Source organism: Caretta caretta, chromosome 8 (genome assembly GCF_965140235.1).
Source record: "Caretta caretta isolate rCarCar2 chromosome 8, rCarCar1.hap1, whole genome shotgun sequence".
Taxonomy (NCBI): Eukaryota; Metazoa; Chordata; order Testudines; family Cheloniidae; genus Caretta; species Caretta caretta.
Genome location: NC_134213.1, coordinates 14,516,110 through 14,542,561, shown reverse-complemented (window position 1 = coordinate 14,542,561; position 26,452 = coordinate 14,516,110). Strand labels below are relative to the sequence as shown.

The following is a 26,452-nucleotide window of genomic DNA, read 5'->3' as shown; positions in this document are numbered from 1 at the left end:
CTACACTCAGAAAGACCTCAAGACTTCTGCAATATGCTGCTCAAACAGTTTCACTTTTGTTTCTACTGCCTGTCCCTCCCTTCTCACATTTATCTCCAGACTTCTTCTCCTTGTCCAGATCTGTTCTGCCCCCAACAATCTTCTGTTCCTTGAACTTTTTGAAACTTTGCACTTTTAGAGAGAGGTAAGGGATTGACTCTGTCCCTCTGCAAATTTGTGTACACATTAGGGTTGAGGTCTGTTATTTCTCACCTATTTCTTTCTTTCTTTCTTTCTTTCTTTCTTTCTTTCTTTCTTTCTTTCTTTCTTTCTTTCTTTCTTTCTTTCTTTCTTTCTTTTAAAACATTTTTGCTGTTAACAAGCAAGTTATCTCTGGAGACACAAATCCACAGTTTGAGAATTGCAAAACTAAGTATCTCTGATGGTATCTTGTAGACTGAGCACTGAGTCCCATTGGGTAGATAGAAAGATTAACCTAAACAATCTAAATAGAAGCCCTTGGAGCCCCATAAGATTGGGTCCCTAATCCATGAACTATTGAAACTCATTTACAAAACTTTTCTTAAACATTACATGAATATATTGTCTCATACTATAGAATTAGAATTTATAATCCCTATTCCATGATGAGATATCTTTGAGCTAAAATGTATCTTTATCTTTAGAAAGGTTTTTCCTCAAAAAGCTTTTTATCAAAAATATCCGATTTTTTGATTTTTTTTTTAATCACTGATTTTTATCCACCCTGAGAAGAGATCATTATGATAATCTAGTCTGACCTCCTGTGTAGTTTGAACGTAGTTGCTGTGCAAGAATTAAATCAGGTTTAGCGAGGAAGGTGTAATAAAATCCCTGACTGACTTCTTGAACAGAAGGACTGTAAAATATTGTTATTAAGTAACTTTGCCATCTTAAGTTTTAAAATACAGCCGTTTTTCTCTGGGCATTGTATAATTGCTTTCCTGTCGGACAATCTTTCACTAGGACTTTCCTGAAAACCCGCCTCTCTCATGCGTTTTTACCTACGCAAATTGTAAACTGCAGAAAACCTAGACCTTTTAAAATACTGGTATAAACCATATTCTCGCTATTTTAAAAATGGCCAACAGAGAAATAAGTAGCCTTTTTAACATCCATATATCTTGATCTAAGTGGCAGGTTTTTAATTAAACTGGAGGTTTCTTTTTAGAAGTTATCTAATGTTGGTTAATACTTTGTTTTCCCAGTGCTTGTGTTACTCTTAAAATGAAGGAGCACAACAAATTTTATTCCTTCAAGCATATAAAAAAATGACCATTTAAAGGTCTGGCTGGACTGGACCAGATCAGTAGAAGTGTCCATGCCTATGAGCAGTCTGAGTGGTCATTTGTATGTGCTGTCACTGTGACTTTGCACTTTTTAAATATATAAATAGTATAAAAATAACTAGCCTCCTAGCTCCTACCTACCCAATATGACTTTTTAAGCATCTGTTTTCAACAGCTGTCTACAGATTATAGGCAGAGCTGGTAGCAGTAAGGTTGCCAGATGCCTCGTAAGACCCTGTTTTTAGCTTCTTATAACTTCTTGTGTAACTTTAACCATTTAGTCTGAAATCTTCCATGCCAGGTATCTGCCTCAGGCTGCCTCTTTTTTCCGCCAGAAAACTTTAACCAAAATGGCCTACTTGTTTCTGAGAACAAGGCTAGGGGAGGAGACATTGTTTTGCCCATGTTAAAAGTAATACTGGCAACCTTTTCTTTGAACAGTTTTAGCTTTGGAGCAGTTTTAGCTTTGGAGCAGGGATTTAAAATTTGGTAAGTAAATACGGTGTCTTTATGTCAGAGTTGTACCTTTTGCCATCCTCAATACAATCTGCTGAAACTTGATGAGTTTATAAGCTCCAAAAAGTTGTACTTCGCACATGCTCAGCAGAGACTTTCAGTTTTAATCTCTAAAATCTCCAAACATTGCATCCTCACTGAGCATGCCCAAGCCCATCACAGCTCCTAGTAAATTGACCAGACTGCATATGCACTATCCCCCCAGAGCTGCTGAGAGTGTTTTCTTGCCTTCCTTGCAGCATCATGGAGGCACAGTTATGTTATAATATTAAGACTTAAAAAGATATAGTATTAGGAAAATAAGATTGAGAGATTGTCCACATGGACAGTTAGCACATGTCCAGGGTGTGAATCTACAGCTCACTAGCTTGCTGCACAGTAACTGGTAGCCCTGTACCCTGCTACCGAGCACTAAAAGTTCTGTGCACTTTGTGCACTTTGACATACTCCTATTCAACATTTAACTATGGAACTTTTAGTGCACAGTAGCAGGGTCCACATGGCTAGTTAGTACATGATAGGTTAGTGCACTATAGATTCACACCACGGCTTGCCATGCACTAACTAGGGTTGCCAACTTGGTAATATTTAAAAACTGGACACTCCAGCAGGAGTGCTGGAACCTCCCCTGCTCCCCCAAGGTCCCCTTTTCAACTGGACTTTCCAGTCGCAAACCGAGCACCTGGCCACGCTAGCACTAACTTTCCATGTAAACAAGTCCTGTGTCAGCTTGTTGCAACTTGTGGCTCGTATCCAGTGCATCTAAGGATAAAAGGGACCAGCTCCCAGAAGTAAATGAGACCTGGGATTGTGCTGGTGGTCTTTTTGTTTATGGGAAGAGGTGAGAAATGAAGTCTTTGTGCAGTGAAGTCCTCAACTGGGAAACTCTCTACCTCTTGTCTCCATGCAGGGAAAGTGGAAAGGATTTAGAAGCAAGTGGACTCCTGGGGGTGGGCCCAAGCAGGTCTACAAAACTATTAGTTGTATGGTGGGCGTCCTGAGGACTGCACTAGATCTAGTTAAATGTCTGGTATGGTACAGCGACAGGTGGGGCATGTAATGTGTCTCCCAGCTTTCAATAAATAAAGTTGCAGCCTGCATCTTAAAATCCATCCTGTGTGTGTGATGGTCATTTGTGTGCATGTCCTGATCAAAGCTATTTTGTCAGTAGTGAATGTGTTTTTACAAATTGTTAAAAAGCAGTGGAAGCTCTGAGTTTCAAAGATTACTTACAACACTTTTGTCATAAAAATAAAGGGAAGGCTAACCACCTGTCTGTATACAGTGCTATAAAATCCCTCCTGGCCAGAGGCAAAACCCTTTCACCTGTAAAGGGTTAAGAAGCTAAGATAACCTCGCTGGCACCTGACCAAAATGAACAATGAGGAGACAAGATACTTTCAAATCTGGAGCGGGGGAGGGGGACAGAGGGTCGGTCTGTCTGTCTGTGTGATGCTTTTGCCGGGAACAGATCAGGAATGCAGTTTCAGAAACTCTGTTAAGTTAGTAAGTAATCTAGTTAGAAATGCGTTAGATTTCCTTTTGTTAAATGGCTGGTAAAATAAGCTGTGCTGAATGGAATGTATATTCCTGTTTTTGTCTCTTTTTGTAACTTAAGGTTTTGCCTAGAGGGATTCTCTATGTTTTGAATCTGATTACCATGTAAGGTATTTACCATCCTGATTTTACAGAGGTGATTCTTTTACCTTTTCTTTAATTAAAATTCTTCTTTGAAGAACCTGATTGCTTTTTTATTCTTCTTAAGATCCAAGGGTTTGGGTCTGTGTTCACCTGTACAAATTGGTGAGGATTTTTATCAAGCCTTCCCCAGGAAAGGGGGTATAGGGCTTGGGGGGATATTTTGGGGGAAGACGTCTCCAAGTGGACTCTTTCCCTGTTCTTTGTTTAACATGCTTGGTGGTGGCAGCATAGGGTTCAAGGACAAGGCAAAGTTTGTACCTTGGGGAAGTTTTTAACCTAAGCTGGTAAGACTAAGCTTAGGGGGTCTTTCATGCGGGTCCCCAATCTGTGCCCTAGAGTTCAGAGTGGGGAAGGAACCTTGACAACTTTATTTTGGGATTTAAAAAACACATATTAAGTAGTGGAATATGAGGAGAAAAATTCAGTTATAAGGGAATATTGTTTATGACCCATTCTTGTTCAAAAGCTGTGACTATAGTATTTCAAGTAATGATGCTAAAATAAACTGTGACCCTACAGTATATTGTGAAGATTTTTTTAATTTTGGTTGAAGGTATTTTTTTTTTTCAGGTAGTTACACTTGATTTTCTTCAAAGATTACTTTCTATAACTAGTACACGACGTAATGTTTTATCATACACTGAACTGAAAAATACATGCATTACTTATTGCGATCACAAAAATGTCTATCACTGCAATATTTCTGTGTGAAAAGATCATATTTACAACAGAACCTGTAATAAAAGGGCTTTGCTTAAGATTTAGATATGCAGCAGTTCACCATTGGAACTTTAAAGCATGCTAATAAGCCCTTTGATTGATAGATGCTTTAGTTTTAGATAGCTTATTAAGCAATCAGTAACTTTTACAACTTTCATAGCATTAGGAATCTGAAGCTGTAATAAAGCTCACATACAAACCATCCATGACCTTTCTTTTTTATGGAACAGAATCCATATCCATCATGTTTCTGAAGCTGAGTACTAAGCCAAGAAATTTCTCAAAAAAAGCTACTGTAAATTCATAAGCCTACACTCATACTTTATTTGCATATGTTGCAGAAATAGCATCCCCTGTCACTGGAAACTTCGGAACACATGTTTTCAAATGTTCAAGCTGGTGAGAGTTTTACACTTGTGTGTGTATTGTATGATGCATGGGTTCAATGCTAACTAACAGCACACCTGTTCTGGATGGTAAAATAAATGCTGAATAGTTCTAGTGTTTTTTGCCTTAGCATGTGGTCTACTCTATCAGCACAAATATTTTTTGGACTAAAGAGAGTTTTTGCAGTGAGAGGTTTAAACAACTGTATCTCATGATGAGTATTTTCATGTAAGGTCCAATCTTTAAAGTAAAAATTGGAATTTTTAATGTTTTTGGGTAGCATGTTTTAATTTGGTGGCTGAAAAATATATTAGCTGCTGCAAACTGCACATTGTACTTCTAGCTTTACAGATGTATACATATGTATGTTTAATGAAGATAATTGAAGAAAGGCTTGCTGAATGCTTATTACCTCGAGTTACTACTAGAAACAGAGTTTAATTCTTTAGTAAAAATAACTCACGATGACAATCTGCTGCCTTTCTGGTGGTGGTATGTGCTGACAACCATTTGAGGCTCAGTCCCAGTCATCAGGTCTCTTGCTTTCAGTGTTGGCAAGGATTTGGAGTGTCTTGGAGCCAGTGTTGTAGAAATGGGAGGAGAGGGCAGTGCCTCAAAATGCAACACGTCCAGTTTGACTAAGAAGAATCATTCAGGTGTTTCAAAGGGAGTATGTTATTTGGATTCTGTCCTCATTCTTTGTTACTAACATGCTATGTGATTTGTGAGCATCTTCCTCAATTTCTCTGTGCCTCTTCTGTAAAATAAGTATACCCAACTTTAAAATGGTGATGTAAGGCCTTGGATGCAAGGCACTGTTATTTGATGTCTTCTACTTACTGTACAGAGCTATAAGCGTGTTTGCTTCTATATAAATGCTGTACATGCAGAGGTTATGACTAACAAACCACATCAGGATCTTGCCCACAGAAGTACTTAAGTGTTAGTTGCAAACCAGTTTTATTGTGTCCACTGCTTAGAGTAGGTTGGCTCTGCAGGTCTGTTTTTTCCCTGAACTGTTTCCTTTTCTATTTTTTGTTCAAAAATATGTTAATTTGGCAAATATTGGGAAAATTAGATACTCCTAAAATCTGAATTGCATATAAGTGATATTTTCTTTTTGTTTGCAGGACTTAAATACTATATATTCTTATCTTCATGGAATGGACATATTGTCACATCTCAGGGAACATCAGCTAAGGTAAGGGATCGGGGGGAAGCACAGTCCAGTTCAAATTATATTCTATATAATTTTCTGTTGCAAATGCTCTAATAATATATGTATTCCATTTATCTTAGCACATATGAAATAAGAGGCAAACAAAACAAAGCACAAAATATGCAACAGAAGTATCTCTGTTCTTATACTGTTGCTATGGTTAATTCTAGTGTGTAGGAGTGATTTAAACAGAGAATATGTTGTGTGTTATCTATTTGGATAATGAGAATTTCATTTAAGTTTGAAGTTATGGTTCAAGAAGCAAAGCCAAATTTGTAGTCTTTCATATGACTTCCCCTGATACTTAAATAAAGTGATATTGCTGAAAGATTAATAGATTTAAAACATTTTTAGAGTTCAAAATCTAAATTAAAGTTTCATTTTTCTCAGAATAATGTCTTCAAGTGCTCGCTATGAAAGATACAAGGGCAACCAAGTTCTTTTTTGGTAAGTACATTTAAGCCACAATCATCACTTTCATAGTGGAGAAATCTAGTGCTTGCTTGCTTGTCAAATTATATGTGTCATCACAGATCCTAACGAGTGCCCCCTCCTAATCACCAACTAGGATTGTTGAGGGGAATCCAAGCCTCTGTGCTCTGGATTTCCAGGATGTTACAAGTTCCTGGAGCTTGAACAGAGTCTAGCCCAGGGGTCTCAAACATGCGACCCATGTTATTTGCTGCAGCCCCCCAAGCTCCCTGTGGCCGCTCCAAGTTATTTCCTGTGGCCGCCAAGTTCTCCTCACCCCCAGTGTGCTGCGTCCCCACTCCTCTGCCTACCTCTAGGCTCTTCCCGCTTCCAAACAGCTGTTTGGCAGCACTTAGGGCTTTCCAGGAGGGAGGGGGGGAGGAGCGGGGAGCTGCGCACTGAGGGGAGGAGGCAGAGAAGAGACAGGGCAAGGGTGGGGATTTGGGGAAGGGGTTGGAATAGGGTCAGGGAGGGGGCGGAGTTAGGGTGGGGACTTTGGGGAAAGGGTTGGAATGGGGGTGGGGAAGGGGTGTGATGAGGTGGGGAAGGGGTGGGGCCTCATGGAAGGGTGGAGTGGGGGTGAGGCTGGGGGCAGAGGGCTGGGGGGGGTGTCAGTGATGTGGCCCTCGGGCCAATGTCCTCATGTGGCCCTCCTGGTGATTTGAGTTTGAGATCCCTGGTCTAGCCACTGCCCAATCTCAGGGTCCCTAGGCACACACTCTCAGGATGCAGACTTTCTATCTGCACCCTGAGTGTTAGAACCCCTCTGGGTGCAGCACTGCCCTTCAGACTCCCTGTTAATTAAATACACCCCTCTCCCAGAACTTCACACCAAAATGTGCGAAGTTTTTTTAGATTTACAGTGTAACTCACTCAGGGGTATGCAGTAGTTGTGAAGCAGTCAACACAATACATGCACACATTGCCAATTCTAACATCTTTATGCTCTTTTATTCTTAATCACGTAAAGCACAGGAGAATACAGATCATATAAAACAATACATGTCTGAAACCGTAATGTCCCTCGCTTTCTAGCTTGTCCTTCTCTTGTGAGACCTTGGAGGTTCAGGAAGGAAGGTAGGCAGGCAGAGTCCTCTATCCCCTTGCCTACCCTGCCCTGCCACAACCAATCTCATCTTACTGTGGTGCAAAATGGCTCACTTTATAGACTCCAGCTGGGGTCACCTGCTTCTTTTGTTCTGCCTCCTGGAACTTTCCTTTACTTCCAATGGACTTTACTTTACTTTCCTTTACCTTCCTTAGATAAGAGAAGGAAGTGTCTTCTACCAAGTAGAGCTATCCCATAGACTCAAGGTGTGCTTCACTTTGAAAAGATGATTGTTGAGTGCTTATCATTCACCATTGTCTCTAGCCTGGCAGAGACGTGACACAGCCCTGCTAACTCATGGGTGATCAATCTACATGTAGGCTTTCCATTATAGTAACTTCATGTTACAATTGCATAAAATCATAATGCAGAAGTGGTACAGAAAGAACCAACAAATTGTCATATATGTCGTCTTGTAATTGTGAATACAAAATATTGCAACATTTAAGGTTGACAAAAGTAATTTAAAAGTCTATTTGAGAGAGAAGATGGGTGAGGTAATATCTTTTATTGGACCAACTTCTTTTGGTAGAGACAAGCTTTCGAGCTTACACAGAGCTCTTCTTCAGGTGACCTTGGAAAAAAAGTTCAAAAACTGCAAACTCGTAAAAGAGAAGGGGTTTGAAGTGAAGGACATTGGGGAACTTAGGGACAACATCTAAGTGAAGTGCTGTCTGCAAAAGATTGGATCCTCTCTCTAGGACAGGGCATGCTAGGAAACCGTTCAGAGACAATATTAGAAAAGAGAAACTTAACTAATATAGAAGTGTAAAGCCTGAGATTGCATCTTTATTTATTTTCTATATAACTTGTATGTATTTCTTTTCCTTACTATTTCTTAGTGTAGACATACCATCGATTCAAAGATGAAATAAGCTCGATTTTAGAGAAGTTGATTTTTAGAAATCGATTTAATACGGTCGATTGTGTATGTCTCCACTAAGCGCATTAAGTCGGCAGTGTGTGTCCTCAATACCGTGGCTAGCATCGACTTATGGAGCAGTGCACTGTGGGTAGCTATCCCACAGTTGCAGCAGCCTCCGCTGCCCATTGGAATTCTGGGTTAAGCTCCCAATGCCTGATGGGGCAAAAACATTGTCGAGGGTGGTTTTGGATACATGTCGTCAGTCGCCCTTCCCGCCTTCCCTCCCTCTGTGAAAGCAATGGCAGACAATCGTTTCGCACCTTTTTGCCTGGGTTACCCGTGCAGATGCCATACCACGGCAAGCATGGAGCCTGCTCAGCTCACCGCTGCTGTTGTGAGCATTGTAAACACCTTGTGCATTATCCTGGAGTATGTGCGGAACCGGGCTATGATTTTTCTATTAAATAAACTTTGTGTATATTTTTACCACAAGCAGGCCTCTGGTGTGCAAACTTTGTGGAATGTGTCCCTCTAAAGTGAACTAATAATAGGGGGTCAGGTTTCATTCCTTTGGGGGAGATGAAAGGGAAAAGTCTGGGAGTCTGGTGGTTAAGAACTCAGGGAGATTGATTTGGAGGGTTCTTGGGACTGGAGGGGGTTTTTGAGGTCACTTTGGAAGGATTAACTAAGCTGGTGGAAGGTTGAGACCTTTATGTTTGTAGGCTGGCTACTGGTGGCAGGGCTCTGAGTCACCATAGTAATATAGCATTAAGATACCCAAAGTTACAAGCAAGGTGGTGATAGAACCCCTTACTAGTTTCAGTGATTCCCAAAGCATCATAGTTTGGAAGCTTGTCTTATTGGTCCAATTTCTGCTGGTGAATGAAAGATATTACCTCACTCACCTTGTCTCTCTAATATCCTGGGATCAACACAGCTACAACAACACTGCAAATAAGTATATTAGTAACTTTGAAAATTAATGGTTGTACAAATATATTGGTTGAGATTTTCAGAAGTGCCTACAGAATTGGACCACATAACTCGCATTAAAAGTGTGTGCGTGCACATGCGTGTCCAAAATATATTTTTCAAATGTATGTGTATGACGCATGAAGAAGAACTGATATGCTTGTGGACATGGTATTGGTGTTGCAGTAGATGGCACTCTTTCCTTGGAGTTGGTACTGACCAGTTCCTCTTCAAGTTGTGAGGGGCCTTGATCTTAGGGGAAGCGCTCTAGCACTGGGAACTTAAACATTAGATCTGACTGCTATTGGTATTTAAAAATCCTGTGGCACTTAGAAATAGCTAGGTATGTTAGTTCTAGTGTATTTGCTAAACTCCTGTTTGGACAATTAAATAGTTTATCTAATTTTGTCCCATAGTTTGTTGTGGGATATATATATATTTTTTTCTTGCATCCTTTGCTAAACTTATTGTGCATTATTAAAATGCTAAAGAATTTTAGTACAGGATGAAATAATTCTTGTATATGTAGTTGATAACATGCTTTGGAATGAAAATGTTTTAAATACAAGTGAACATAATTTTATTTTTGAATATTCATTTTTAAATTGACTCAAAATATTGTAAGATTTAGGGTAAAAGTAAATTTCAGCTTAAAATTCTGCACAGGCCATTCTATTTCAATATAAATGAATACTCCTAAAATGTTAATTTGTGGGAGTGTATCAGCAATGTTCTTGGACTTCAATCTACAGTCTAAATCTTCAGTATGGTAAAATGTGGAGCTTCAGTACCAGGGTGATAACTTAAATAACATATTTTATATTGCTGTCAAATAGATGATAATATCAGTTATTTTGATTTTCTTTCCTACAGTTCAGAAACTATTGCAAGATGTTGGTATATTCTTCTTTCTGGGTCTGTCCTTATGAAGGATTCCATGTTTTTACCCCCATGCAGGTATGTACAAGTTAATTTAACTGCTTAAAGGGACACTATCAACATACACTTCCTTGCATATGTTAAAAAGATTACCTTAATTTTTTCACTTTTAATAACTTAAAAATAGAATTTTTTTCTTTATTTTTGCATTTCTCTCTGATTGAACATTGAAGATCAATTGTAGCTTTCAAAATTACCAGGCTCCCTTTTTAGTTCTCTGTGTGTTAGAGTTCACATAACAAACACTGCATCAGTGGTACTCTTATTTAAAAATGTCTCCTGTTGATTATAGTTTAAATTTAAGGAAAAGTTTATTTTTGTTTTGGGCTCTTTAATAAAATCTTATTTTTACAAAAATCTAAATTTTGGGCCATATGAGTTGACATTGTTCGTTTTCTCTTCACAAATGTGACCGTGTAACAGTCTATTCCAGGGGTCTCAAACACATGGCCAGTGGGGTTATTTTCTGCAGCCCACCAGCTCCCCACAGCAACCTCCCACCCAGCATTTACCTAGAGCGGCTCCGGCCTGGCGTGCACTGGGGGCAGGGCAGGCTGCCTGCCTGCCTGCCCTGCCACCACGCCGCTCCGGGAAGCGGCCGGGACCTGGGGGAGGGGGAAGGGGCACAGGGGTGTGTGTGTTGCACTGGCCGCTCCTCCAGGTACCTCCTCCAAAGCTCCCATTGGCCGCAGTTCCCCGTTCCTGGCCAAAGGGAGCTTTGGGGGAGGTACCTGGAGGAGCGGCCAGGGCAAAATGAGGGCATGATCTTTCATTGAGGCCTCTAGGCATCACTACAATATAAAAATAAATAGCTAATTATGACATAAACGTGTATCTCCATAATATTATTTTTAGGGCTGTCAAACGATTAAAAAAAGTAATCACAATTAACGACATGATTAAATGATAATAGAATACCATTTATGTAAATATTTTTGGATGTTTTCTACATTTTTCAAATATATTGATTTCAATTATAACAATACGAAGTGTACAGTGCTCACTTTGTTTTTTTTACAGTCCAAATATTTGTAATAAAAATAAATATAAAGAAATAGTTTTTTTCAATTCACCTACTACAATTACTGTAGTGCAATCTCTTTATCATGAAAGTTAAACTTACAGATGTAGAATTATGTATGAAAATATAAAAAAATGTAAAACTTGAGAGCCTACAAGTCCACTCATTCCTGTTTCTTGTTCAGATAAACATGTTTGTTTACATTTGATATGCTGAGATAATGCTGCTTCTTGTTCACAATGTCACCTGAAAGTGACAACAGGTGTTCGCATGGCACTATAGTAGCCGGCGTCGCAAGATATTTATGTGCCAGATGTGCTAAAAATTCATATGTCCCTTCATGCTTCAACCACCATTCCAGAGGACATGCATCCATGCTGATGACTGGTTCTGCTTCATAACAATCCAAAGCAGTGCAGACTGATGTATGTTCATTTTCATCATCTGAGTCAGATGCCACCAGCAGAAAGAAGGTTGATTTTCTTTTTTGGTGGTTCAGGTTCTGTAGTTTCCGCATCAGGGTGTTGCTCTTTTGAGACTTCTGAAAGCATTCTCCTCACTTCATCCCTCTCAGATTTTGGAAGGTACTTCAGATTCTTAAACCTTGGGTCAAGTGCTATAGCTATCTTTAGAAATCTCACATTGGTACCTTCTTCGTGTTTTGTCAAATCTGCAGTGAAAGTGTTCTTAAAATGAACATGTATTGGGTCATCATCCGAGACTACTATAACATAAAATATATGGCAGAATGTGGATAAAATAGAGCCAAAGACATACAATTCTCCCCCAAGGAGTTCAGTAACAAATTTTATTAATACGTTATAATTTTAACAAGCATCATCAGTGTGGAAGCATGTCCTCTGGCATGGTGACTGAAGGGGCATACGAATGTTTAGCATATCAGGCATGTAAATACCTTGCAATGTCAGCTACAAAAGTTCCATACGAACACCTCTTCTCACTTTCTGGTGACATTGTGAATAAGAAGTGGGCAACATTATCTCCCTTAAATGTAAACATACTTGTTTGTCTTAGTGAATGGCTGAAAGAGAAGTAGGACTGAATTGACTTGTAGGCTCTAAAGTTTTGCATTGTTTTGTTTTTGAGTTCAGTTATGTAACAAAAAAAAAAATCTACATTTGTAAGTTGCACTTTCATGACCGAGATTGCACTACAGTATTTGTATAAGGTGAATTGAAAAATACTGTTTCTTTTGTTTATCATTTTACAGAGCACATATTTGTAATAAAAAATAATATAAAGTGAGCAGTGTACGCTTTATATTCTTGGTTGTAATTCAAATGAATTTATTTGAAAATGTAGAAAAACATCCAAAAATATTTAATAAATGTCAACTGGTATTCTATTATTTAACAATGTGATTAAAACTGTGATTAATCATGATTAATTTTTTTGTTAATCGCATTAGTTCACTGTGATTAATCGACAGCCCTAATTATTTTTCTTATTCTATTACTTAAACGTTTTGTTTTTCTTTATGCAAATTCTCTGTCAAAATAGTGTTTTACTATCTAGTTTATCAGTGATGCAAATTAGTATTGTGATGGGACTCACAATTTCAGTTTGAAATTGATTGAATACTTCATCAGTCATTGAAGGATAAATTTAACACACACTGTATTTACATCTATGCACTCAAATTTTATGGTAAACTTACAGGACTGAAATGCTTTTGAGCTTAGTATCTAACCAGAGGCAGGAAATCAAACTCTCAACCATTCTGGAGTGAAGTTCAGCAATGCCTGAATTTTGTCACAAGTGGGTATTTGCATAAAGCCTAGATAAAGACTGCATTGAAATGGTGTGCTTACTTGAATTTAAGGAGTGCATAATTTAAGTGACTTATGTAAAAAAATAAATTGTAAGTCTGCCATAAATTATTAATGAGATTACAACTGCTTATATAGTGGAGAATGAGGGAAAGCGGCTGCCAGGCTATTATAAGGGTAAGAATGTTCTGTTGTATGACACTGTTTACAGTCTATATCATGTGGTTCTTGGTGGTGTTTTTTGGGGCTACTTAGTTAGTGAGATCATCTGGGAAGGAAATGAACATTCTTTCCTTTTGGGTAATGAGACAATGTGTATGATGTACAAAAGGCGTGAAGGAAAAAATATATTTGGAGCTCAACCACCTCAATTAAGTAAATAACAGTTGTTGTTTTTGTTATTTAACTATGAGAATGAAAAGCTTCAGAGATATTGGACTCTTCTATAATCACATAAGACGTTACAATTATGTCTTGCTCTTCTAAGCAGAATGTTAAACTTTTCTATGAAAAGAAAAAAATGGTGGCAAAAGAATTGAAGTAGTTCTACCCACAGTCATGTGGCACTAAAAGAAATGAAATTGTCTGTTAGAAACACTGCATGTTTTGCCTGGCTTGCAAAAGATATTTGATAAGAAAGGAAAACTTTAATGTACAAACTTTAGTCAGGCTCTGCACAGCACTCTGATCTTAATTTAGCATTTCAGAGCAAATTTTCTCATTAACTATGTACTCTAGATCAGTGATTCTCAACAAAGGACGCACACATCCATAGGAGGGTACTCAGAGGTCTTCCAGGAGATGCATTAACTCATCTAGATATTTGCCTAGTTTTACAACAGGCTACATGAAAAGCACTAGCCAAGTCAGTACAGACTAAAATGTCATACAGTGACTTCTTTATACTGCTCTATATACTATACACTGCAATATAAGTACAGTGTTTATATTCCAATTGATTTATTTTATAATTATATGGTAAAAATGGGAAAGTAAGCAATTTTTCAGTAATAGTGTGCTGTGACATGTTTGTATTTATATGTCTGATTTTGTAAGCAAGTTGTTTTTAAGTAAGGTGAAACTTGGGGGCACGCAAGACAAATCAAACTTCTGAAAGGGGTACAGTAGTCTGGAAAGGTTGAGAGACACTGCTCTAGATACATTTTAAGAGTCACATTGCGCTCATATTTGTGATCATGTGTGATTATGATGGAATACTTAGGCACCGAGATGTCCAAATCCTCTTTCCAAACACACACTTAGTCAGTAATATACAGAATGTAAGTATATTAATATATTGCTGTGTACTGTTTACACTGCCATAGCTGTTAGGTAATAAAAAATGCATTGTTTTACACACTAGATTTTGAGACTTGTACAAGTCTAGAGAAAACTGTGTTGTGACAGAAGGTAAAGAATTCATGCTAACCTACATATTTTAGTATGGTTATTTATTTAACCAAGAAGCTCTGATTCTTTGTACTTTTTTAGTGTTCTAAATCTTGATTGTTTATAAACGCTTCACCTCTTCACTTCAGTTGATGATGTATCTTTTTTTAAAAAATGTGGTGTGCTCAAGCTAAGCTTGGCTAAGATAGAATGCCAATAATATTTGAACAAAGAAAGAAATGAAGGATATAAACCATCAGAAGTGACAAGAAGACTACAGAAGTATGAGTAACAATGGACCATGTCTAAAGCCAAAAAATTTCATATTTTGTAATGAAATAGACAACTTGGTGCTCCCTTTCCTTTGACAAATACAAGCGCTTATCCCCAACCCCAGACCAAACAGACTAAAATCGTTGTGCTCAGGTTGCACACTGTGAGAGCTTCAATGTGAATGAAAGATTAACCATTTATGAATATTGTGCCCAATAGTAGTGTGGTACATTTCAGGTTACTTTTTCGCATCTGAAGACATGTTTTCTCTCTGTATGCTGTATAGTGGAGTTGCACATTTTAGAACTGTCACTATTTTAACTTTTCTTGTGAAGCAGTTCCTTGGATAGTTTTGTTTTCTTGATCTTTATAAAATCTAGACCGTCTTCTCAGGTCTCTGCCATCCCTTACTTTGCCATGCAGGTTAATACTTGGTGTACCCCAGCACTGTGCCAACGTTTGCCAATTTTAAAAAGTAATATGAGGACAGAAAAGCACTTGGGATGCTGCCTGTTGACCCCGGCTCATTTGTTGAATGATCTGTTTAAAATAAAATATTCAGAACACACAGGAGGAGGTTGAGCCCACACAATATAACTCCCCCCTCCCTCTGACCCTGTGAAAACACACCTGTGCAAGGGTCACATGTTTGGGGCTCTGTAGTTCCTACGTGATAGGCAAGGAGCAAGTGGACCTTGAGAAGAACTATTTTTTCATTTCATTGGGCCTCAGCAAAGATTTCTGGTAGAACAGAAGACTGTCTTTTTTCTTATGCACACTCCCACAAAATACTCCCAACCCATACATGAGAGGATTTGGCCTGAGAATGGCCAGGGATCGCATGGTAGCACAAGTTTTCAGGGAGCCATGCTGTCATGGATGTTGAGGGCCTGAGCAATAGTTTGGAGCCACTTAAGCCTCTGTATGAATGACCCGAAGGCCATGGGCTTTCTCTACAGATTTTGAGAAATGATTAAGTTCAGGTACCTTGGCCCTGCATGGGAAAGCAAACCTTCCTTCCTCCCTTTATTCCCCTCTTCTTCATTCAGTGGCAACTACAAAATGTATTATTGCATATTGCTAGGGTATGGAGCTTTGTTTAATTTGCCTCTCCGCCCCAGCTTTTGATATCCTCTGGATATCCCCCTCCTGGGGGGTGCGTATCACTATCTTATTGTCCAGCCATTTCATAGAATCGTAGATGATCAGGGTGGGAAGGGACCTCCGTAGGTCATCATCTAGTCCAACCCCCAGGGGACAGTGTGGGGACCCAGGCCAGCTTACTACTCCAGGACCCAGCCCAGGGATCCTGTAAATAGAAGCTTCCTGCTGCTCCTCTGTAATGACCATCAATGGTGTATTATTTCCCTGGGCCACTTCCCCTTCACTCCACCACCTTCTTCGCCCTCACCTCAGGGTACTCAGCTGGTCAGTTTCAGGAGCCAGCCACTGTTCTGTGCAGGGTACTTGCAGTTCTCTCAGTCCTCCACAGACTCAGTCCTTACTTCCTGGGCTCCCAGCAGCAACTGACTCTACTCTGCCAGTGCCCTGCAGCTCTCGTTTATGTGAGCCTACTGGAACTGGATTGGTTGTTCCCTGCAACTCCTCCCTGATTGGCTGTGCTTCCCGCAGCCTCTCTGGGCTGCTTGGGGGATTCTCCTCCATAGATCCTTTTGGGGCAAGGCATGGTTAACTCCTTTTATGCCTCTGGGGGGAGCCATATCTAAATAATATTTGTTTTTATTTGCAGCTACTATGGAAGGATATCTAACTTGCTTCTGGAAATCTGAATCTATTTATTTTCTCTAATGAATTATGTGGAAAAGAGGGTTTGGAGCACGTAATGGAAAATATGGTCATTATGAATCTGACATCTCTTGAAAAATAAAATGTTTTATACATGTAAGAATCTTTGAAATGGAAGTTGTCGATCCTCCCTAGTTTAAAAAAAAAAAAATCCAAATGTTCCTATTCTTTAAAAAAAGGCATGACTTGTACATTTGTTTATAAGATGCCACTTACCTATTAAACATTCACTGCTATTCTAAGTTTTTGGGGATATTGGGGAGATTCTCTTAATTCATAGTTAAGAAAAGTGATTGTCTTTGCAAATTAAGTCTGAAAGGGCAAATGCATTGCTGTAGATATGCTGAACGTTTGCTGGAATGAGTTATACATTAGAGACAGTCTTGATGATCTCTCAAGGTATGCACAATGTGCCCAGCCTTTTGACGGTGGGGAGCCAGTAGACCACTGTCGAAATATGTCAGTGGGCACGCGTTAAGGATATGCGATTTGAACACAGCTATATGATGGGGTCATTAGAAAAAACCCCATTTAAAGAGATTGGCCACACAGTTGCCCAGTCTTGTTTGAAACTGGTTCAGAGATGACGACAGGTGCCTTGGCATATCAAAACCTGGGGGACAGACGGTGGGTCAGTGATGAGAGAGTAATTAACTACTGTTGTCACTGACCACTTGTTGTACCAATTAGATTCCACTGTCATGTCCTATGGTAGCATAAATGACCATAAAGGGCTTCAAGAAGATAGGTGAGCTGGAGGGTGGTTGAAGGGGTCTGCGTACAAAGGTAGGTCACTGTTTTCATGGATCTTGGCCAGTTTTTTCACTGATACTGTTCAATGTGTACATCAACGACCTGCCAGCTACACTCAGGTTTATCTCTGTGCTAATGACATCTGCTGCAGCTACCAAGCTCAGTCCTTCTCAGAAATTGACGAGGTCTTGAACGGTGAAATGTAGCTGCTGGCAGACTAACGTAGATGATAGTCAAGCTTTTCCAAGACAGTTTTTAGTGTATTTCATCTGTATAATTCAAGCATAAGTCACAAATTTCTATGTTCTTTAAAATGGGGTTTAATTATGTTCAGAGCTTATATCGAGAAAGCGTTTTGAAGGCTGCTATTTATGAGATAGTTCTATAGTAAAGAGTCTCGATATCTTTATAAAAGCTGTAAGCCACTTTAAAAAATGGTTGGGTTATATTAGGATCCCATATTACTTGAGCGTGCTTTTTGGGCCTTGCGGTTGAAAACCAAGTACTTTAAAATGTCTAAGGTCCTGTTCCTGCAAACACTTAAGTACATGCTCAACTTTACTGCCACGAGTTGTACTATTGAAATCAACGGGGCTACTCATACTAGTAAAATTAATCATGTGCTTAAGTGTTTGTAGGATTGGGGTGTAAGTGTTGTGGCTCTATGAAATTTATATTAAAACTTACATGAAATGTGATGCTATTTTTGAGGAAAATATGGCTGACAAATTCAGGCCACATGCTGGATACCTGCAGGATTTTATCATTCCAGTTACTTTTTTAGCCATCTCAGAGTGTAACTATGTGCAATCCGTAAATTTACAAGGCAGTATTTAGTGTTCTGTAGACTTCAAATGAATCTTCTAGTGATTCTTTGTAAAGTTAGGGAACATTGGCATATCCACATTATTTTACATCTTCAGGATACGTGGAATGTAGGCCTAATTTATAAAGACCAGGGTATCCATATACTAATGTACCTTTATGCTGTTAAAGAACAACACAAGAATTCCCGGAGTAAAGCATAATGTGTTTTACTATTTCACTTCTGAATTAAGTAAAGCTGAAATAAGCATTTTAAAATCCTATTTTTGTGTGGACAGATGGAGTGGAAAACTTACATTGCTGCTCCTTACATTTGGATCCTCACTAATGTTTTAATCAGAAACCAGTTTCAGGTTCTTGGACCAAAAGACACATCAAATTTTATTCTTGATGTTTTTATTTCAGTTGTGGTGAGGTAAATGAATTGATTTTGTTTTGTTTGTTTTTAAAAGGTGTTTCTGGACCTTGTATAATTATATAACTGATAACTGACGTTTTCTCTTCATGGTGTATGTTAGCTTACAAACTGTTAATTAAGAACAGCAGTGAATCAAAGAAAACAAGGTCTACTGCAAATGAGGTGGTTTACAAACAAAAGCCAATGAAAAGAAAAAACTTGTTTTAATATGTGGAAGGCATTTATCTTGCAGCAGTGTGGCAGACCAGTGACTTGATCTCACAGTTACTAATATAGATGTTATATCTGGATATCAAGCAACAGGTGCACATACTACAGTTATTTAAAAGCTGCGCTCTGGCTTAGAGAACTGACTTTTCTGGGCTTCAGCCAGCAAGAAACTAGTAGATTCCTAATATCTAGTTTAAGACTTTGTACTCCAATGAATAAGCTTTTTTGGTTATCTAAATATTTAATCAATGCTTACTGTGTTTTTAAAGAAAACTGTTCAAAGCCTCCTTTGGGCAAACATTAGCTGTACAATCTCGATAAACCAATACATTATAGTCTCTAAGGTGCCACAAGTACTGCGATTCTTTTTGCGGATACAGACTTAACACGGCTGCTACTCTGAAACCAATACATTATTATGGTTGAATCGTCTGACCACTTCTTTTAATGCTAACCAATAATTGGATAATAATGTTGTAATTCTAACCTAAGCCTTTCGTAGTTCTGTAAGTAAAATAAAGAATGCAAACAAATGAAATTTCCAATAGATATGAAATCTGTTTCTCATACATTTTTTAACATTTAGCTTGACATTTCTTTTTAGAGAGGTTAAAATTGGCAATTTGGATTATTTTCATTCTGCAAACCTTAAAGAAGATGTAACATACTGTACCAAAATGAGGATTTCCTGTTTAAATTATCAGCTGATGCTTTCTTTGCTTTCATTAGATTGTCTAGCCTTTAGTTTTGTTTCCCTGGAGGTGTTGCTTTATTAGCCTTGCGCTTTGTCTGAATAATATATTTTTCCAGTTCTTCCGTATTTCTATCCCTGTGTAATACTAAGAAGACTTAAGGAAACATGTTTTAATTTCATAAGGAAGTGTTTAGTGTGTAAGATGGCTATAATATGTTGTAAACCTAATTTCTGTAGCTAAAAGATACACTGATCATCTGACATCTACATGAGAGTTCAAGGCTTTGTACTGATCTAGCTACTGGGCATCTCCTCAATGCCTGTGACTTCATATGAGCACTGTATTACACTGAAACAATGGACTTGTCAACCAACAGCAGGATACTAATGAGTGCAGGAGATACAGTTTACAGGAGCTTGAACTCCTAAAAGAGAGAAGAATCGCTATTCTCTTTACCACCTTCAGAATTAAATGCACAACTTTGTTTTTCAGTTTAGTGCTCCCTCAGTTTCTTCATAGACTCATAGATATTTAGGTCAGAAGGGACCATTATGATAATCTAGTCTGACCTCCTGCACAACACAGGCCACAGAATTTCACCCACCACTCCTGTGAAGAACCTCTCACCTATGTCTGAGCTTTTGAAGTCCTCAAATCGTGGTTTAAAGACTTCAAGGAGCAGAGAATCCACCAGCAAGTGACCCGTGCCCCATGCTACAGAGGAAGGCGAAAAACCTCCTAGGGCCTCTTCCAATCTGCCCTGGAGGAAAATTCCTTCCCGACCCCAAATATGGCGATCATCTAAACTCTGAGCATATGGGCAAGATTCACCAGCCAGATACTAAAGAAAATTCTTTCCTGGGTAACTCAAATCCCACCCCATCTAATATCCCATCACAGGCCATTGGGCCTATTTACCATGAATATTTAATTACCAAAACCATGTTATCCCATCATACCATCTCCTCCATAAACTTATCGAGTTTAATCTTTCAGCCAGATAAATCTTTTGCCCCCACTGCTTCCCTTGGAAGGCTATTCCAAAACTTCACTTCTCTGATGATTAGAAACCTTAGTCTAATTTCAAGTCTAAATATCCTGGTGGCCAGTTTATATCCATTTGTTCTTGTGTCCACATTGGTACTGAGCTTAAATAATTCCTCTCCCTCTCCGGTATTTATCCCTCTGATATATTTATAGAGAGCAATCATATCTCCCCTCAACCTTCTTTTAGTTAGGCTAAACAAGCCAAGCTCCTTGAGTCTCCTTTCATAAGACAAGTTTTCCATTCCTCGGATCATCCTAGTAGTCCTTCTCTGTACCTGTTCCAGTTTGAATTCATCCTTCTTAAATATGGGAGACCAGAACTGCACACAGTATTCCAGGTGAGGTCTCACCAGTGCCTTGTGTAACAGTACTAAAACCTCCTTATCCCTACCGGAAATACCTCTCCTGATGCATCCCAAGACCAAGATGCATTAGCTTTTTTCATGGCCATATCACATAGTCATCCTATGATCAACCAATACTCCAAGGTCCTTCTCCTCTTCTGTTACTTCTAATTGATGCGTCCCCAACTTATAACTAAAATTCTCGTTATTAATCCCTAAATGCATGACCTTACACTTCTCACTATTAAATTTCATCCTATTACTATTGCTCCAGTTTACAAGGTCATCCAGATCCTCCTGTAGGATATCCCTGTCCTTCTCTAAATTGGCAATACCTCCCAGCTTTGTATCATCCACAAACTTTATTAGCACACTCCCACTTTTTGTGCCGAGGTCCCAAAACCGATTGGTTAAAATAAGATTAAATAAGATTGGTCCCAAAACCGATCCTTGAGGAACTCCACTGGTAACCTCCCTCCAGCCTGACAGTTCATCTTTCAGTAGGACCCGTTGTAGTCTCCCCGTTAACCAATTCCTTATCCACCTTTCAATTTTCCTATTGATCCCCATCTTATCCAATTTAACTAATAATTCCTCATGTGGCACGGTATCAAATGCCTTACTAAAATCTAGGTAAATTAGATCCACTGCATTTCCTTTGTCTAAAAAATCTGTTACTTTCTCAAAGAAGGAGATCAGGTTGGTTTGGGATGATCTACCTTTTGTAAAACCATGTTGTATTTTGTCCCATTTACCATTGACTTCAATGTCCTTAACTACGTTCTCCTTCAAAAATTTTTCCAAGACCATATGCATGGACACAATGCATACCCAGAACACAAGTAAGCAAAAAATCCTCAGGCGTAATTTCTAGGTATTTCAGTGGGAGAAGTTCTTGCTAGGGAAAGATTATCTCCATTTCCTGAGCAGCACTTGGATACCAAGATAAATTTGGGCCGTATAAGTATTTACATTGTAGTGATCTGTTTTTAATAAAAAAAAAACATGTTTCAAGTTTGGGGTAAGATTTTACTATTGGTCTTCTTTGTACAGGCTCAGCGTGAAAAGGGTTTTTATCTTGTTGCAAAAATTGTCTTGCTCATTTGGAGTTTTTTTTATTTAGTAGCTTAAATTTTTATTTTATTGTTTGCTCTTTGCACTGCCACTAAGTTTTCTCTTTTCCATTCTCTAAACATTTTCTTTTGCCCTTTCTCATGCCCAACTCTCTCTTAATTTGACTGAAGCTGAACTTATTTTATCCTTGTTTTAAACATTATATACAAAACTGTTACTATCTTATTTAGTTTGCAGAGTCAAGTATTTGTAAATTAGGAGATGCCAGATTAAGGTTTCTTGTGCAATTTTAATTTTGCTCTGAACATATGTAGTATCATTTTTAATTATATGATCACGTACTGCGCTTTTCCCTTCAATTCCTGCCTCATTCAGTGCACAGGATGGGTGGTGCTCAGAACTAACAGCTGTTCATTTTAATTTTCCTCATTCACTTTATGGCCGCTGTCTTATTTACTGCACGCTTATCCAGAACCTGCTGTGAATGCACAAATATTCATAACCTTGTCATCTTTTGTAGGGTGCTCATTGTTGTAGATTTTGTGTACGTCATAAACATTAGTGAAATTATTTTTGCAAAGAGATAAGTGTCTCAGTTCCATTTTACAGTTGGGGAAGACAGACTTGTTAAAGGGTCATACAGTAAGACTAGATCTTGAATCCTCCTGACTCCCAACCCTGTGCTTATTCCTTCAGCCATGCAGTCTTACTACCAGAGGTGCTGAGCATTCATAGTTCCCATTGATTGACTGCAAATGCAGTTGTCAGTGCTCAGTACGTCTGCATATCAGGCTCCAGGATTCTTGAGCTGAGCACCCAGAAAACAAGGAACACCTAATTAGTGGCCACCTGCCAAAATTTTGCTTTGTGACTGCTCAGCATTACGTCAGAAGACTGTGACAGGGATAGAATGGAGTTCTGTGACATTCAGCTGCTTTACGCACATGAATCCTTTTGATTCCTACAATACTGAACTATATTAGCTGACCACAGGAGAAAGTTGTTAGGTGTGGGTGTGTGTGTGTGGGGGAAATGTGTAGCTTTGGCCACATGCTGAGCTGAGGAGGTGATTGAGGGAACCTACCATAATAGTGTCCTCAAACTAGAGGGCCATGTACTGGATCTAGTAGAGGGGGATTGCAAGGTGGAGCCTCTCTTTGGGTTTTCCCATTCCACAGAGGTTGCCTGCTTCTGGGATTCTTGGTGGAGCATGTGCTGCTGCTGCTTTGGTGCCAGTTTGGACCTGGCCCTTTAAAATGTCTGTGTCCAGTTGTTTTAGCAGGCTCCCAGAATTTAGTAGATAACACAAGTGACAGAAGGAAAATGGTGATTTTTCAGAAGGCTATATACTCAGCCAAATGTGAACAGAGTATCACTGGACAAAGAAAAGGCACTTCTTTCAACCTAGGACTTTTTCCCTACTGAGTTTTAAAGGCCTGATACAAACCATGGCGATGTTCTATCTTCTCAAGAAAAGATCACAAAAATCTTTTATAGTAGAAGTGTTAGGCAACCTAAATATAAGGGTTTGCTACCAGCTGTTCCTATAAACAACAACAATAATCATAAACCTTTACAATGTGCTATCAAATAAAAAACAATGTTTCGTATTCTTTACAAAAATACAGGCCTAAAAACCTTAACTGTGTCATAAGTTGTCAAGGTTCCTTCCCCACTCTGAACTCTAGGGTACAGATGTGTGGACCTGCATGAAAACCTCCTAAGCTTACTTTCACCAGCTTATGTTAAAACTTCCCCAAGGTACAAATTTAATTTTATCCTTTGCCCCTGGATCCACTGCCACCACCAAAGTTTAACTGGGTTTACTGGGAAACGTAGGTTGGACACGTTTTCCCCCCAAAATCCTCCCAACCCTTGCACCCCACTTCCTGGGGAAGGTTTGGTTAAAAATCCTCACCAATTTACATAGGTGACCACAGACCCAAACCCTTGGATCTTAGAACAATGAAAAAACATTGTTTTCTTACAAGAAGACTTTTAATAGAAGTAAAGGAATCACCTCTGTAAAATCAGGATGGTAGACACCTTACAGGGTAATTAGATTCAAAACATAGAGAATCCCTCTAGACAAAACCTTAAGTTACAAAAAAGACACACAGACAGGAATAGTCATTCTATTCAGCACAGTTCTTTTCTCAGCCATTTAAAGAAATCATAATCTAACACATACCTAGCTAGATTACTTACTAAAAGTTCTAAGACTCCATTCCTGTTCTATCCTCGGCAAAAGCAGCATACAGACAGACACAGACCCTTTGTTTATCTCCCTCCTCCCAGCTTTTGAAAGTATCTTGTCTCCTCATTGGTCATTTTGGTCAGGTGCCAGCGAGGTTACCTTTAGCTTCTTAACCCTTTACAGGTGAGAGGATTTTTCCTCTGGCTAGGAGGGATTTTAAAGGGGTTTACCCTTCCCTTTATATTTATGACATAAGTCTTACAAGCTCGAGTTAAGATTTGTTTGCTTTCCTTACAGTGGAGTAGAGTTAGTTTATTTCATTTTAATAGAAGTCTAATTTATACATCAGTGACGGTCTGATTTTATGCACAACAGCAAGGTATATGAAAGTTGATGCTCAACATCTAGTCTCTTTTCACTGAGTACAACAATCAGCATATCAATTTAGGATAGACCTGGCATGTAGCCCATACTGTGTGCTGGATTTTTTTCCTCTGTTTGACAATCTCCTAACATGATCTCTGTGACTTAAATTCCAATATGTTTATGCAACTTAAATTGAACAGAAAATATCTCTTTTGTAATTATGAAATTATAATAGGTGTGCTATTAACTACTTGGCAAGTACTGTATTTTACTATGTTTACATTATGACAGCACTCGCAATGTACTGTGTATTTATCAAATAATAATGACACGATTTTACATGAGTAGAGCGCCTTTAGGATAGATATGCACTATAGTCCGAGCTTTACAGTTACAAAAAAACCCCAAGAGTCTTGTGAGAACAGGTCCCAGCAGGGTAAGGAGACACGGAACAAAACATTAAGCATCTAGCTGTAGCAAAATGCAAACTATAAGCCAAAGAAGAATTATTATAGCTCTTAAGCATTTGTTGAAATTTGCAGGAGGTTCACTACGTGTGCTCAAGTCAGCAGAAAGCTAATTGATATAGCACTGAAGCTAGCCATTTGTATTTCATTGAAATGTGTGCAGTAACTTATTAAAAGGAATGTTAAAATGATTATTTAAAAATGTGATCTGGCAAAAAAGAAGTATCTGTGAAAGCTGTGCTTACGTAGTTCAATCAATAAAACAGTACATGGCATGGTCAGTCAACTAAACTTGACTTTATTGACTTGCAAAGGTGAGTCATTTGTTCTTCAGGGTTAGCAATGAGTTTTGTTGTCACTGGAGCATAACCCATTCAGATTGAATGGTCAATAATTGTACAATATTTTGATAATGTAAAACCGACTGTGTAAGGAGCTTGACGTTTCTTACAGTCAGAATACACTTTGCATTCATTCATGTTTATTCTCACTTACGCAATTACCAAATGTTGTGACATCAGTAAAGGGATGAATTTGTGAATGGTTGAATCTTGTGTATATTTATATAAACAAAGTAGTATTTTGACATTGAAATTATATTGATCCCCCTTAAACAATATTCTGGGTAAAATATAATTTACTCATAACTTAAATATACGTGTGTGTGTGTGTGTAAGAAAAGTATTTACAGTTTCTCTAGTTTTAAAAGAAAAGTGAAAAATGCTAAAACTGTTTGTTCAAAAATGCAGTGTACTGTATTATTTTAAAAATATTGTCAACTTTTAATTTCAAGTTGCATGGGATTGAAACTAATTGGCTGAACTGTTTAAAGAAATGTTGAACCTAAAGGAGTTTTGTTTTAAATATTTTTGATAGGTAATCGTTTTGAATGGTAACATTTTAAACTTTCTTCTTAACACTTCTTTGTATTCAGATTTCATCAGAAAGTTAAAAAAGATATTAAACTATTGTGTATATGTGGTAAATAGGTACAGTGTCAATAAGGAAAAAGTAGTCCCATACAGTGCAGCACCACTAAACCTCACTGTATACTGAAGTGAAATAGGCAATCACTCTTGAAGGTGAATTAATTTATTACCCTATAGCTAATGAAAGAACTTCCCCAATGTTTTAATTCTAGAAGAATTCTATTGCAGGATCACAGGACACTTTGGATAGATTCGTTACTGTGGTGCAGAAATAATAAAATGGAATTCCAACCAGTCCTGACCTGCAGATGAACTGCTTGAATTTCCTTATATTTTATAATAGCATGAATCGTGCAAAGAGGGGGCAAACCAGTTATAAACATAAGAATCAATGGAATCATAAGAACGGACATACTGGGTCAGACCAAAGGTCCACCTAACCCAATATCCTGTCTTCTGACAGTGGCCAATGCCAGGTTCCCCAGAGGGAATGAACAGAACAGGTAGTCATCATGTGATCCATTCCCTGTCGCTTGTTCCCAGCTTCTGGCAAACAGAAGCTAGGGACAAACATGGGAGATTGTTTGAGACTGTGATGTCTGGGTCATGCACTGTATGGAAGAAGCATGACAGAAGACACAAA

The 26,452-nt window shown here is 38.5% G+C and overlaps 1 protein-coding gene across 14 annotated transcripts in view; it reads left to right on the top strand.

Annotated features, from left to right (window-relative positions):
• Positions 1 to 26,452, top strand: part of RAPGEF6 (Rap guanine nucleotide exchange factor 6) — a 238,253-nt gene that overhangs the window by 42,031 nt on the left and 169,770 nt on the right. For all 14 annotated transcript variants that reach the window (XM_075131300.1, XM_075131299.1, XM_075131297.1 and 11 more), the window contains 3 exons: positions 5,762 to 5,832; positions 6,241 to 6,297; positions 10,140 to 10,223. In XM_075131300.1, the coding sequence (XP_074987401.1) occupies positions 5,762 to 5,832; positions 6,241 to 6,297; positions 10,140 to 10,223 (212 nt within the window). The remainder of the gene's footprint in view (positions 1 to 5,761; positions 5,833 to 6,240; positions 6,298 to 10,139; positions 10,224 to 26,452) is intronic.